This window comes from Phocoena phocoena, chromosome 1, assembly GCF_963924675.1.
Source record: "Phocoena phocoena chromosome 1, mPhoPho1.1, whole genome shotgun sequence".
Classification (NCBI taxonomy): Eukaryota; Metazoa; Chordata; class Mammalia; order Artiodactyla; family Phocoenidae; genus Phocoena; species Phocoena phocoena.
The window spans coordinates 111,854,517-111,869,057 of NC_089219.1; the positions used below are offsets into that span (position 1 = coordinate 111,854,517).

The following is a 14,541-nucleotide window of genomic DNA, read 5'->3' on the forward strand; positions in this document are numbered from 1 at the left end:
TTGCTGACCTCTGACATAGAGCACTTCCTCTTACTTGGTATCTTTTTCTTTTTTTTTAACATCTTTATTGGGGCATAATTGCTTTACAATGGTGTGTTAGTTTCTGCTTTATAACAAAGTGAATCAGTTATACATATACATATGTTCCCATATCTCTTCCCTCTTGCGTCTCCCTCCCTCCCACCCTTCCTATCCCACCCCTCCAGGCGGTCACAAAGCACCGAGCCAATATCCCTGTGCCATGCGGCTGCTTCCCACTAGCTATCTACCTTACGTTTGGTAGTGTATATATGTCCATGCCTCTCTCTCGCCCTGTCACAGCTCACCCTTCCTCCTCCCCATATCCTCAAGTCCGTTCTCCAGTAGGTCTGTGTCTTTATTCCTGCCTTACACCTAGGTTCTTCATGACATTTTTTTCCTTAAATTCCATATATATGTGTTAGCATACGGTATTTGTCTTTCTCTTTCTGACTTACTTCACTGTGTATGACAGACTCTAGGTCTATCCACCTCATTACAAATAGCTCAATTTTGTTTCTTTTTATGGCTGAGTAATATTCCATTGTATATATGTGCCACATCTTCTTTATCCATTCATCCGATGATGGGCACTTAGGTTGTTTCCATCTCTGGGCTATTGTAAATAGAACTGCAATGAACATTTTGGTACATGACTCTTTTTGAATTTTGGTTTTCTCAGGGTATATGCCCAGTAGTGGGATTGCTGGGTCATATGGTAGTTCTATTTGTAGTTTTTAAAGGAACCTCCATGCTGTTCTGCATAGTGGCTGTACCAATTCACATTCCCACCAGCAGTGCAAGAGGGTTCCCTTTTCTCCACACCCTCTCTAGCATTTATTGTTTCTAGATTTTTTGATGATGGCCATTCTGACTGGTGTGAGATGATATCTCATTGTAGTTTTGATTTGCATTCCTCTAATGATTAATGATGTTGAGCATTCTTTCATGTGTTTGTTGGCAGTCTGTGTATCTTCTTTGGAGAAATGTCTATTTAGGTCTTCTGCCCATTTTTGGATTGGGTTGTTTGTTTTTTTGTTATTGAGCTGAATGAGTTGCTTGTAAATTTTGGAGAGTAATTCTTTGTCAGTTGATTCATTTGCAAATATTTTCTCCCATTCTGAGGGTTGTCTTTTGGTCTTGTTTATGGTTTCCTTTGTTGTGCAAAAACTTTGAAGTTTCCTTAGGTCCCATTTGTTTATTTTTGTTTTTATTTCCATTTCTCTAGGAGGTGGGTCAAAAAGGATCTTGCTGTGATTTATGTCATAGAGTGTTCTGCCTATGTTTTCCTCTAAGAGTTTGATAGTTTCTGGCCTTACATTTAGGTCTTTAATCCATTTTGAGCTTATTTTTGTGTATGGTGTTAGGGAGTGATCTAATCTCATACTTTTATATGTACCTGTCCAGTTTTCCCAGCACCATTTATTGAAGAGGCTGTCCTTTCTCCACTGTACATTCCTGCCACCTTTATCAAAGATAAGGTGTCCATATGTGCATGGGTTTATCTCTGGGCTTTCTGTCCTGTTCCATTGATCTATCTTTATGTTTTTGTGTCAGTACCATACTATCTTGATTACTGTAGCTTTGTAGTATAGCCTGAAGTCAGGGAGCCTGATTCCTCCAGCTCCATTTTTCGTTCTCAAGATTGCTTTGGCTATTCGGGGTCTTTTGTGTTTCCATACAAATTGTGAAATTTTTTGTTCTAGTTCTGTGAAAAATGCCAGTGGTAGTTTGATAGGGATTGCATTGAATCTATAGATTGCTTTGGGTAGTAGAGTCATTTTCACAATGTTGATTCTTCCAATCCAAGAACATGGTATATCTCTCCATCTATTTGTATCATCTTTAATTTCTTTCATCAGTCTCTTATAATTTTCTGCATACAGGTCTTTTGTCTCCTTAGGTAGGTTTATTCCTAGATATTTTATTCTTTTTTGTTGCAGTGGTAAATGGGAGTGTTTTCTTAATTTCACTTTCAGATTTTTCATCATTAGTGTATAAGAATGCCAGAGATTTCTGTGCATTAATTTTGTATCCTGCTACTTTACCAAATTCATTGATTAGCTCTAGTAGTTTTCTGGTAGCATCTTTAGGATTTTCTATGTATAGTATCATGTCATCTGCAAACAGTGACAGCTTTACTTCTTCTTTTCCGATTTGGATTCCTTTTATTTCTTTTTCTTCTCTGATTGCTGTGGCTAGAACTTCCAAAACTTTTGAATAAGAGTGGTGAGAGTGGGCAACCTTGTCTTTTTCCTGATCTTAGTGGAAATGGTTTCAGGTTTTCACCATTGAGGATGATGTTGGCTGTGGGTTTGTCATATATGGCCTTTTATTATGTTGAGGAAAGTTCCCTCTATGCCTACTTTCTGCAAGGTTTTTATCATAAATCAGTGTTGAATTTTGTCAAAAGCTTTCTCTGCATCTATTGAGATGATCATATGCTTTTTCTCCTTCAATTTGTTAATATGGTGTATCACGTTGATTGATTTGCGTATATTGAAGAATCCTTGCATTCCTGGAATAAACCCCACTTGATCATGGGGTATGATCCTTTTAATGTGCTGTTGGATTCTGTTTGCTAGTATTTTGTTGAGGATTTTTGCATCTATGTTCATCAGTGATATTGGCCTGTAGTTTTCTTTCTTTGTGTTTATCATATTATTGACCTTAGGAAAAATCTGTGTTGGCTTCCCATTGTTGACAGCAGGGGATCTTAGTTCCCTGACTAGGGATCAAACCCATGCCCCCTGCCTTGGAAGCACAGAGTCTTAACCACTGGACCACTAGGGAAGTCCTGAGGATCATTTTAAAACAACCAACTTGAAAAAGAAAAAAAAAATTTTAATGTGTTACTGTACTTAAATTTAGACAGCAATGTCTCAGAGGAGATATGAACGTTTTTTGGAGAGTTGCTTACCTTAATTTCCCCATATCGAAAAGGATTTTGTACATCTCGGGCCAAAACAGTGCTGTTCCCTCTGACCTGACCAGCTGTCGTCACCACTCCTTTAGTGGTTACCATGGCCACTGTTTCATTAGAAGAGGTCCAGGTGAAATTGCCACTGCCACCCTCTACCTATGAAAAAAATACAACCTTATATTTAATTAGTATAGGAAGAAAATTGGAATTTAACTGAAGATGTAAAATCTGGTGAAATAAAGTTTAGGAAATAATAAAACTATACAATAAATTATTTCTGGAACATTAAGAAACTGTGATGCTATATTAAAGTAACTAAATGGGGAAGGGTAATACTAAAGGGGGATTATGCAATGGCAGTATCACAAAATGTCAAAAAAGAGCACAAGGGAGCTTGCCAAAACTTTATAAAACTCACAAGGAAAGGATATATGGAAGAGAAGGAAAGTACACCAAGTATTCTTAGGATGACAGTATTCAAGAGCATGATTTGGTTGTCACCCAAAACTGAGTTATACTGCTAGGATTAGGGGGAAATAAGATTTAACATTAACCTTCAATAAATTAAGCTATCAGAGAAACTGACATTTCTTTGTGAATTCTCATTATAAGACATCATACCTGTACTTTATAACGATATAACATTCCCATGGGATGATGAGGAAATGCCAGAAAGTTGGGTGTAAGCTTGATGGGAAAATAAATCTTCACTTCTTGCTGATGTATAATTGGAAATTTTATAGGCTGAATAGTTTTATTCTATAAGAGCAGATAAAAAGGAGCAAAACAGATTTTATAAGGACTGTTCTTATGGTCTTCTTATGGTCCACATTCACATATAAAGCATCAGAAAAATGGTGTGTTAATAAATTACTCAACCAGTTTCTATCAATAAAAGAAAGAAATAAACTTTCCTGTTCATTAGTGAAGCACAGCTACTACATTTCAATAATAATGAAAGGGATTTTGATAGACCTAAAAGAAGTATCACAGTCATGGAAAGCAGTTTAAATTTCCTGAAATAAGAGTTTTATCAACATAGAAAGGGCAATCATAGTTTCAGAAAGAAAGATCCTTGGACATCTATCAGTTAAGTATATAAATTGTAAAGGCAAAGGAATATTACAAGCTATTCAGAAGAAAATAAAGAGAACATTTAAAGATGCTGGGGTAAGATATTCCCATCCTGCTTAAAAACAAGAGCAGGGTTTAGGGGGGTACCCATACAGGTAAAATAGAGTCCTCACACTCAACTATGTTGGCCTTTATTCTTTGAAGGAAAACTCTACCTACCTACCTATCTATCTATCTATCTATTTTTTAAAGAAGCCCTGAAATATTTAGCAACTGTGTCACATCTGCAGTAATGGCTCTGATTTTCTCTTCACTCTCTTAAGGTGGCTAGCTGGATGTTCTTTCAGTTTAAAAGAACATCATTAGGGCTTCCCTGGTGGCGCAGTGGTTGAGAGTCCGCCTGCCGATGCAGGGGACACGGGTTTGTGCCCCGGTCCGGGAAGATCCCACATGCCGCGGAGAGGCTGGGCCCATGAGCCATGGCTGCTGAGCCTGCGCGTCTGGAGCCTGTGCTCCGCAGCGCGAGAGGCCACAACAGTGAGAGGCCCGCGTACGGCAAAAAAAACAAAGGAGGTAATAAAAATTTTAAACGTCTGACTTCCCTGGTGGCACAGTGCTTAAGAATCCACTTGCCAATGCAGGAGACACGGGTTCAAGCCCTGAGCCAGGAAGATCCCACATGCCATGGAGCAAATAAGCCCATGCGCCACAACTACTGAGCCTGAGCTCTAGAGCCCATGAGCCACAACTACTGAGCCCACATGCTACAACTACTGAAGCCCGTGCGCCTAGAGCCCGTGCTCTGCAACAAGAGAAGGCACGATGATGAGAAGCCCAAGCACTGCAAGGAAGAATAGCCCCTGCTCTCCACAACTAGAGAAAGCCCGCGCACAGCAACAAAGACCCAACACAGCCAAAAATAAAACAAACAAATTAATTAATTAATAAAATAAATTGCATTATGATTGCAGAACAAGGAAATATTGTAATAAGGGCTTCTTTTAGGGTAGTCATAAAATCTTTTAGATTTCTTAGGTGGATCTTGAGTTGGGAATTCAAAGCCCTGAACTAACCATTTTCTTTCCCAAAGTTACCCAGCACACTTAGAAACAACAATCAATAAGCTCTATTATATCCCAGACTTTCACTAACATGTTTTATGGCAGCAACTACCTGGTTACCGAAAGCTTTGCCTTCTACATGCACTTAACTATAGTGTCTACAGGTGAAAATTTTAGTAGCTGTTTTGCTATTGCATACCATGAACTGTCAATGCTCACTTCTTAATCACAAGAAACAGGATCAGTAATGCCTTTAAATCTAATAATAGAGAACCCAGAATCAACTTGGAGATGCGAGTCTCCAAGATGGCCTCCACTGATCCCCACTCCCTGGTATTCACATCCTTGTGTAGTTCCCTCTACATTGTGTCAGGAATGGTTTGAATGACCAATAGAATGTGGTAGAAGTGCTTATATTAAAAAGAAGAAAGATATAAAACCGGTGATCCACTGTAAGATTCTTCTACAATAAGAAACTTAAAAAAGAAATGCATTTTAAATCCAAAGTAAGGAAAAGAAATAGAATAACAAAGGTAAAGGCATAAATCAATGAAAGAGAAAGTAGATAAAGAACTGGAAAAAAGTCAATGAAACCAAAAGCTTGTTCTTTGTAAAAAGCAATAAAATTGATAAATGTCTAGCTGGATTCATGAAGAAAACAAGAGAAACACGAATAACCAATATCTGGAATGAAAGAGACAACATTGCTACAGATCCTACAGACATAAAAATTAATAAGGCAATATTTTGAACAACTTTATGTGATTAATTCAACAATTAGATTAAACAGAAATTCCTTCAGAGACACAAGCTACCAAATTTCACTCAAGAAGAAATAACCGGGCTTCCCTGGTGGCGCAGTGGTTGAGAATCCGTCTGCCGATGCAGGGGACACGGGTTCGTGCCCTGGACCGGGAAGATTCCACGTGCCCCGGAGCAGCTGGGCCCGTGAGCTATGCCCGCTGGGCCTGAGCGTCCTAAGCCTGTGCTCCTTAACGGAAGAGGCCACAGCAGTGAGAGGCCCGTGTACCACAAAAAAAAAAAAAAAAGAAGAAATAACCTGTATAGTTGTATGTAAATTTTTAAAATTGAATTCATAGTTTTAAACCTTCCCATACACCAATCATTAGAGGAATGTAAATTAAAATCACAGTGATATACCACTTCATACCCATTAGAATGGCTATTATCAAAAATAGAAAATAGCAAGTGTTGGTAAGAATGTGGAGAAATCACAACCCTTGTGCATTGCTGCTGGAATGTAAAATGACAGCCACTGTGGAAAACAGTATGACAATTCCTCAAAAAGTCAAACATAGAATTGCCACATGATCCAGCAATTCCAATTCTGGGTATATACCCCAAAGATTTGAAAGCAAGGATTTGACAAAATATTTGTATACCCATGTTCATAGCAGCATTATTCACAATAGACAAAAGGTGGAAACAACCCAAGTGTCTATCAATGGATAAATAATAAACAAAATGCAGTATATGCATTTAATAGAATATTATTTAGCCTTAAAAAGGAATGAAATTCTGACATGCTACATCATGGATGAACCCTAATGACATGCTAAGTGAAACAAGCCAAACACAAAAAAGACAAATATTGTATAAGTCCACCTTTTTTTTTTTTTTTTTGGCAGTGCTGTGTGGCTTGCGGGATCTTAGTTCCCTGACCAGGGATTGAGTCCACACCCTCAGCAGTGAAGGTGCAGAGTCCTAACCACTGGACTGACAGGGAATTCCCTGTACGATTCCACTTATATGAAGTAAGTAGATTAGTGAAATTCATAGAGAAAGAAAATAGAATGGTGGTTACCAGGGAATGGGGATGGGGTGTTCGGGGGTGTTATTGTTTAAGGGGTAGAGTGAATCAGTCTGGAAAGATTATAAATGTCTGGAGAGAGATGGTGGTAATGGTTGCACAACATGAATATACTTAATGCCACTGAACTGTACACCTAAAAATGGTTAAAATGGTAAATTTTATGTTATGTATATTTTATCACTATAATAATAAAAGACTTTCCATAAAAAAATTCCAAGCTCAAATAGTTTCATTGTGAATTCTACCAAATATTTATGGAAGAAATAACACTAATTCTACAAAACTCTTCCAGAAAATAGAAAATAATACTTCCCAACCCATTTTATAAACCCAATATTATCCTAACACCCAAACCTGACAAATACATTATAATAAAAAACAGAAGAAGGAAAAAAAAAGCTATAGGCCCTCAAAAACATATATGCCAAAGTCATTAACAGAATTTTAGCAAATTAAATCCTGTAATGTATAAGAGGATAACAAATCATAAGCAAGTGAGGTTTATCCTGAGAATGCAAGATTGGCTTAATATTAGAGAATCAATCAATGTAATTAATTCACCATATTTAAAAGACTAGAAAAGAAAAACTATATTGATCACCTCAATAGAGGCAGAAGAGCACTGACAAAATTCAGCACCAATTCATGATGAAAATTCTCAATAAACTAGGAATAGAAAGAGACTGCTTCAACCTAAGGATGAGCATCTACACAAAATCTATAGTCAACATCATACTCAATGGTGAAAGGGTGAGTGCTTTCCACTTAAGGTCAGGAATAAGGCAAACATGTCTACGCTTAACAGTTCTATTCAGTATTGTAGTAGAGGTCCTAGCCAGTGCAGTGAGGCAAGAAAAAGAACTAAAAGGCATATTTATTGGAATGAAAAGGGTTAACTGTCTTTATTCACATATAACATAACTGTATATATAGGAATTCCTAAGGAATCTACAAAAAATTACTAGAATAAGTGAATTCAGCAAGCTTTCAAGATTCAAGGTAACATACAAAAAACCACTGTATTTCTATATACTAGCATGATCAAGTAAAAGGAGAAAATTTACAAATACATATATAGTTTAAAAACATAAAACAGGGACAAATTTAATAAAATATCTTCAAGACCTGTATGATGAAAACTATAAGACATTGCTGAAAAAAACTTTTAAAGTCCTAAATAAGTTGAAAAAATATCACGTTCATAAATCCTAATAAAAAATACCAGCAGGTGGGAGATGTCTGCAAAAGTGTCAAAGTAGGGAACTCCAAGAACCTGTCCCTCCATAGAAATGCAAAAAAAAAAAAAAAAAAAAAAGTCAGAATTAACTTTGGAAAATACTCAAAGGTTTACAGCAACCAAATGTATGTCGAATCAAGAAAAAGGTGACTTTTTATTCATATATATATTTTAAAATTTTTAATTTATTTTTGGCTGAGTTGGGTCTCCGTTGCTGCATGCGGGCTTTCTCTAGTTGCAGGGAGCAGGGGCTACTCTTCACTGCAGTGCACGGGCTTCTCATTATGGTGGCTTCTCTTGTTGTAGAGCACGGGCTCTAGGTGTGTGGGCTTCAGTAGTTGTGGCACACGGGCTCAGTAGTTGTGGCTCGCGGGCTCCAGAGCTCAGGCTCAGTAGCTGTGGCACATGGGCTTAGTTGCTCTGCGGCATGTGGGATCTTCCCGGACCAGGGCTCAAACCCATGTCCCTCGCATTAGCAGGCAGATTCTTAACCACTGCACCACCAGGGAAGCCCCAAGAAAAAGGTGACTTAAGGCATTAAAGAAATTATTTGTCAAACCACTGCCTACAAGCTAAAGGAATTGAAATTTTATACTACAGATGACAAATAACACAATCTTCCACAAATAGTTTAGAAAACTCACTAAACATACAAGCAACTACAACCCACATCAAGCAATAACAACACACCCTGAGGAAAGGGAAGAATGTGATTTCCAAAGTTACCACATTATACAGTTGACCTTTGAACAATGTGGGGTTTAGGAGTGCCAACCCTCTGTGCAGTCAAAATCCATGTATAACTTTACAGTCAGCCCTCCATATCCATGGTATCATATTTGCAGACCAACCATGGATTATGTTGTATTGTAGTATGTATTAAAAGTGAAAAAATGTATAAGTGGAACTGTGCAATTCAAACCTATGTTGTTCAAGGGTCCACTGTAATATCAAAATGTTAGCTTTTCAACAACAAAAAAATTATAAGGTATGCAAAGAAACAAGAAAATACGGCCCATTCATAGAAAAAAAAGAAATTAACACAATCGGTCTCTGAGGAAACACAGATACTGGACTTACTAAACAAAGATTTTAAATTGAAGAGCTAAAGGAAACAATAGACATCACTCCAGAAGAATGATGTTTCACCAAATAGAGAATATTGATGAAGAGATAGAAATTATAAAAAAGGAATCAAACAGATATTCTGAAGCTAAAAGTACAATAACCGAAATGAAAACTTCACTAGAAGACCTTCACAGCAGATTTCAGCTGGCAGAAGAAAGAATCAGCAAACTTGAAGAGAGGTCCATTGAAGTTATTCAGAGTAGCAAAAAGAAAAAATAATGAAGAAAAATAACCAAGCCTTAAAGACCAGTGGAGCACATCAAGTAAATCAATATATACAAAACAGGGGTCCCAGAAGTAGGGAAAGAAAGGTGCAGAAAGAATATTTGAAGAAATAATGATGAAAATGTCTCAAATTTGGGCTTCCCTGGTGGTACAGTGGTTGAGAGTCTGCCTGCTAATGCAGGGGACACGGGTTCGAGCCCTGGTCTGGGAAGATCCCACATGCCGCGGAGCAACTGGGCCCGTGAGCCACAACTACTGAGCCTGTGCGTCTGGAGCCTGTGCTCCGCAACAAGAGAGGCCGCGACAGTGAGAGGCCCACACACCACGATGAAGAGTGGCCCCCGCTTGCCACAACTAGAGAAAGCCCTTGCATAAAAACGAAGACCCAACTCAGCCAAAAATAAATTAAACTCTCCAATTAAAAGGCAGAGATTGACAGAATGGATAAAGAAGAATATGATCCAATTATATGCTATCTATAGGAGATTCATGTTAGATTCATGAATGAAAGTGAAAGAAGGGAAAAATATATTCCATGCAAATAATTACCAAAAGAGAGTTGGGGGAGCAGTCTATATTAATGTCAAACAAAATAGATTTTAAAAAATTGTTACAAGAGACAAAGGTCATTATAAATTGATAAAAGGGTCAATTCATCAAGACGATATAACAATTATAAACATAAACCTACCTAACAAAAGAGCCCCCCCCACAAAATGAAGCAAAAATGGACAAAACTGAAGGGAGAAACAGAGTTTTACAATAGTTGAATTTTAATACCTCAGTTTCAATAATGGATAGAACAACCAGAACAAAAGATCAATATGGAAATGGAGGACTTGACCAACACTATACACCAACTAGACCTAGCAGACATATACAGAATAGTTCACCCCAAAACAACAAAATGCTCATTCTTCTCAAGTGCACGTGGAACGTTCTCCAGGATAAGCCATATGTTAAGCCACAAAACAAGTCTCAATAAATTTAAAAACACTGAAATCATATGAAGTATCTTCTTCAACCAAAATGGACTAAAACTAGAATTCACACGGGGAAAACTAGACAATTCACAAATATGTGGAAATTAAACAACCCTCTAAACAACCAGTGTGTCAAAGCAGAAATCATAAGGAACATTAGGAAATTCTGAGATGAAGGAAAACAAAAATACAACATGCCAAAACTTACAGGATGCAGTGAAAGCAATGCTCAGAGGAAAACTTATAGTTGTAAACATGTGTATTAAAAAAGAAGACAGAGTTCCCTGGAGGTCCAGTAGTTAGGACTTGGTGCTTTCACTGCCGTGGCCCGGGTTCAATCCCTGGTCAGGGAACTAAGATCCTGTAAGCTGGGCACAGTGTGACCAAAAAAAGAAGAAAAATCTCAAATCAATAGTCTGACTGTATAGCTAAAGGAACTAGAAAAGGAAAAGCAAACTAAACGTAAAACTAGCACAAGGAAGGACATAATAAAGATTTTTTTTTAGAGCAGTGATTTAAAAAACTGAGTAGAAAATCAGTACACAAAATCAACAAAACCAAAATTTGGTTGTTCAAAACGATCAACAAAATTGAGTTTAGCTAGAGTGACTAAGAAAAAAAAGAGAGAATACTCAAATTACTAAAATCAGAAATGAAAGTGGGGACATTACTACCAACTTTACAGAAATAAAAAGGATTCTAAGAGAATACTATGAACAATTGTCCACCAACAAATTAGACAACCTAGATCAAATGGACAAATTCCTAGAAGCACATCAATTAAAAAAACTGACCCAGGGCTTCCCTGGTGGCACAGTGGTTGAGAGTCCGCCTGCCGATGCAGGGGACACGGGTTCGTGCCCCAGTCCGGGAAGATCCCACATGCCGCGGAGCGGCTAGGCCTGTGAGCCGTGGCCACTGAGCCTGCGCGTCCGGAGCCTGTGCTCCGCAGCGGGAGAGGCCACAGCAGTGAGAGGCCCGTGTACCAAAAAAAAAAACAATAAAAAACTGACCCAGTAGAAGTAGAAAATTTGACCAGACCTATAGCAAGCAAAGAGATTGAATCGGTAATCAAAAATTTTCCAGCAAAGAAAAGCCCAGACCTAGATGGCTTCGGTTGTAAATTTTCTTTTTTCTTTCTTTTTTTTTTTTTTTTTTTTTGCGGTATGCGGGCCTCTCACTGTTGTGGCCTCTGCTGTTGCAGAGTACAGGCTCTGGACACGCAGGCTCAGCGGCCACGGCTCACGGGCCCAGCCGCTCCGCGGCATGTGGGATCTTCCCAGACCGGGGCACGAACCCGTGTCCCCTGCATCGGCAGGAGGTTTCTCAACCACTACGCCACCAGGGAAGCCCCGGTTGTAAAGTTTCACAAACATTTAAAGAAGAATTAACAGCAATGCTTCTCAAACCTTTAAAAAAAGAAAAAAGGGCTTCCCTGGTGGCGCAGTGGTTGAGAGTCCGCCTTCCGATGCAGGCGACACGGGTTCGTGCCCCGGTCCGGGAAGATCCCACATGCCCGCGGAGCGGCTGGGCCCGTGTGCCATGGCCGCTGAGCCTGTGCGTCCAGAGCCTGTGCTCCGCAACGGGAGAGACCACAACAGTGAGAGGCCCGCGTACAGCAAAAAAAAAAAAAAGAAAAAAGAAAAAAGAATAACAAGATGATGAAGAAAAAAAGAAAAAGGAGGGAACTCTTCCTAACTCATTCTAAGAGGCCAGCATTTGCCCTGATACCAAAATCAAAGACATCACAAAAAAAGAAAACTACAGACCAGTATACTTTAAGAATATAAATACAAAACTCCTGAAGAAAACAATGGCAAACCAAATCCAGCAGCATGTTAATAGGATTGTACACCATGACCAAGTGGGATTTTTCCCAGGAATTCAAAAGCAGTATGATATATAAACGTCAGTCAATGTAATATACCAACTAACAGGATGAAAGAAAAAAATATGCTTAAAGACATTTGAGAAAAATTCAACGCCCTTTCACAGTAAAAACACTCAACAACCAGGAGTGGAAAAGAACTTCTTCGATATGATAAAGGCCACATATGAAAACTCCACAGCTAACATCATACTCAATGGTGAAAGAATGACAGTTTTTGCCCTAAGATCAAGAACAAGACAAGGATGCCCACTATTGCCACTTTTATTCAATATTGTAGTATAAGTTCTAGCCAGAGAAATTAGGCAGGAAAATGAAATAAAAGGTATCAAAATGGGAAAGGGAGGAGCAAAATCATCACTATTTGCAGGTGATATGATCTTATATATGAAAGATCCTATAGAATCCAGGAAAAATACTAGAGCTAATAAACTAATTCAGCAAAGTTGCAGCATAGCAGATCAACACATAAATATCAGTTGTACTTCTATACATTAGCAATAAACAAACTAGAAAGGTAAATTAAGAAAAAAATTCATTACAATATCATCAAAAGAGAATAAACTACTTAGGAATAAATTCAACCAAGGAGGTGCAGGACTTGTACACTGAAGACTACAAAATATTGCTTAAATAAATTAAAGACAATCTGAATAAATGGAAAGACATCCCATGTTCACGTATTGGAAGACCTAATATTGTTAAGATTGCAACTCTCAAAAGTGATCTACAGGGCTTCCCTGGTGGCACAGTGGTTGAGAATCCACCTGCCAATGTAGGGGACACGGGTTTGATCCCTGGTCCGGAAAGATCCCACATGCCGCAGGGCAATTAAGCCTGTGTGCCACAACTACTGAGCCTGTGCTCTAGAGCCCAAGAGCCACAACTACTGAGCCTATGCTCTAGAGCCCAAGAGCCACAACTACTGAGCCTATGTACCACAAGTATTGAAGCCCGCGTGCCTAGAGCCCGTGCTGTGCAACAAGAAAAGCCACCGCAATGAGAAGCTCACGCACCTTAACGAAGAGTAGCCCCCGCTCACTACAACTAGAGAGAAAAGCCCACGTGCAAAAACGAAGACCCAACACAGCCAAAAATAAATAAATAAATAAATAAAGGAGTAAGGATGCGCTCAGATTTTAAAACATAACATTTTTTAAAAGCAGGATTGGTGGGATTGAAGAATAATTGTAGAATAGAGTCAAACTGCCAGAAATACCATAACAATGGATTTTAAAAATCACTGTGTATTAAATATTGTTAAAAAACTGGATATATTTTAATACTGAATATAGATCTATACCTGACCATAACTAATCCAAACACCATTCATTCATTTAACAAATACTTATTTGTATCAACTGTATGTTTAGTCACTCAGATGTTAGGGCAACAGCTGTGAATATAGTAGGCATAATCTTTGCCCTCAAAGTTTATAATCTGATGAAAGAAGCAAATAATAACAATAAACTACGATGAATATTTTGATCTGAGAAGTTCAGGGAGCTCTAAGAACATATGAAAGGTGAAAACATGCCTGAGGAACCAACGTTAAGCTAGCCCTGTGCATTGAGTAGGGAGAAAGGGCTGTAGACAAAAGGAATTATATTTATTTATAAAAAATGAAAATAAAATAGAGGCAAAAAGAGACATTTTTTAGAAACTGAAAGTTCAGTATGGCTGAAACATAAGAGAGGAAGCGTGACAAGACCTGAGGTTGGAGAAGTTGTCAGGGGCCAATCATATAGAGTCACAAACTCAAATGCCTACAGGTATCAGGTAGATATTATAAACAGGTTTATTAAGCTGAATATAAAATAACAGGGAATGGCAGGAAACACAGCAGGCTGAAAAGTATAGTCTAAATGTTGTAGCCACTATCTCTTCCAGCTAATCACTGTCAGATTTTCATATAATCTAGAGAATCAGAAACTTGGATTTTATTTGAAATTTCCCAATTAAAAAGAAACTTACACACCTAAATAAAAAACAAGATTACAAACCAAGATAGTCTGCAGGCCACCAGATTGTGATCTCTGTCATAGAGGGTCCTATAAAACTACATTAAGAAGTTTAAACTTTACCGTAAAATCAATGGGAAGCCACCAAAGGAATTTAAATAGTAAATACATAATAATTTTTGTAGTTTTTGGAATACCATTCTAGCCAC

General features: G+C 38.2%; 1 protein-coding gene across 1 annotated transcript in view; it reads right to left on the reverse strand.

Annotated features, from left to right (window-relative positions):
* NUP210L (nucleoporin 210 like) overlaps nucleotides 1-14,541 on the reverse strand; it is an 82,926-nt gene that overhangs the window by 47,876 nt on the left and 20,509 nt on the right. The window contains exons 11-12 of the mRNA XM_065882220.1: nucleotides 3,563-3,700; nucleotides 2,939-3,097 (exon numbers count right to left, since the gene is read on the reverse strand). Of these exons, the coding sequence (XP_065738292.1) occupies nucleotides 2,939-3,097; nucleotides 3,563-3,700 (297 nt within the window). The remainder of the gene's footprint in view (nucleotides 1-2,938; nucleotides 3,098-3,562; nucleotides 3,701-14,541) is intronic.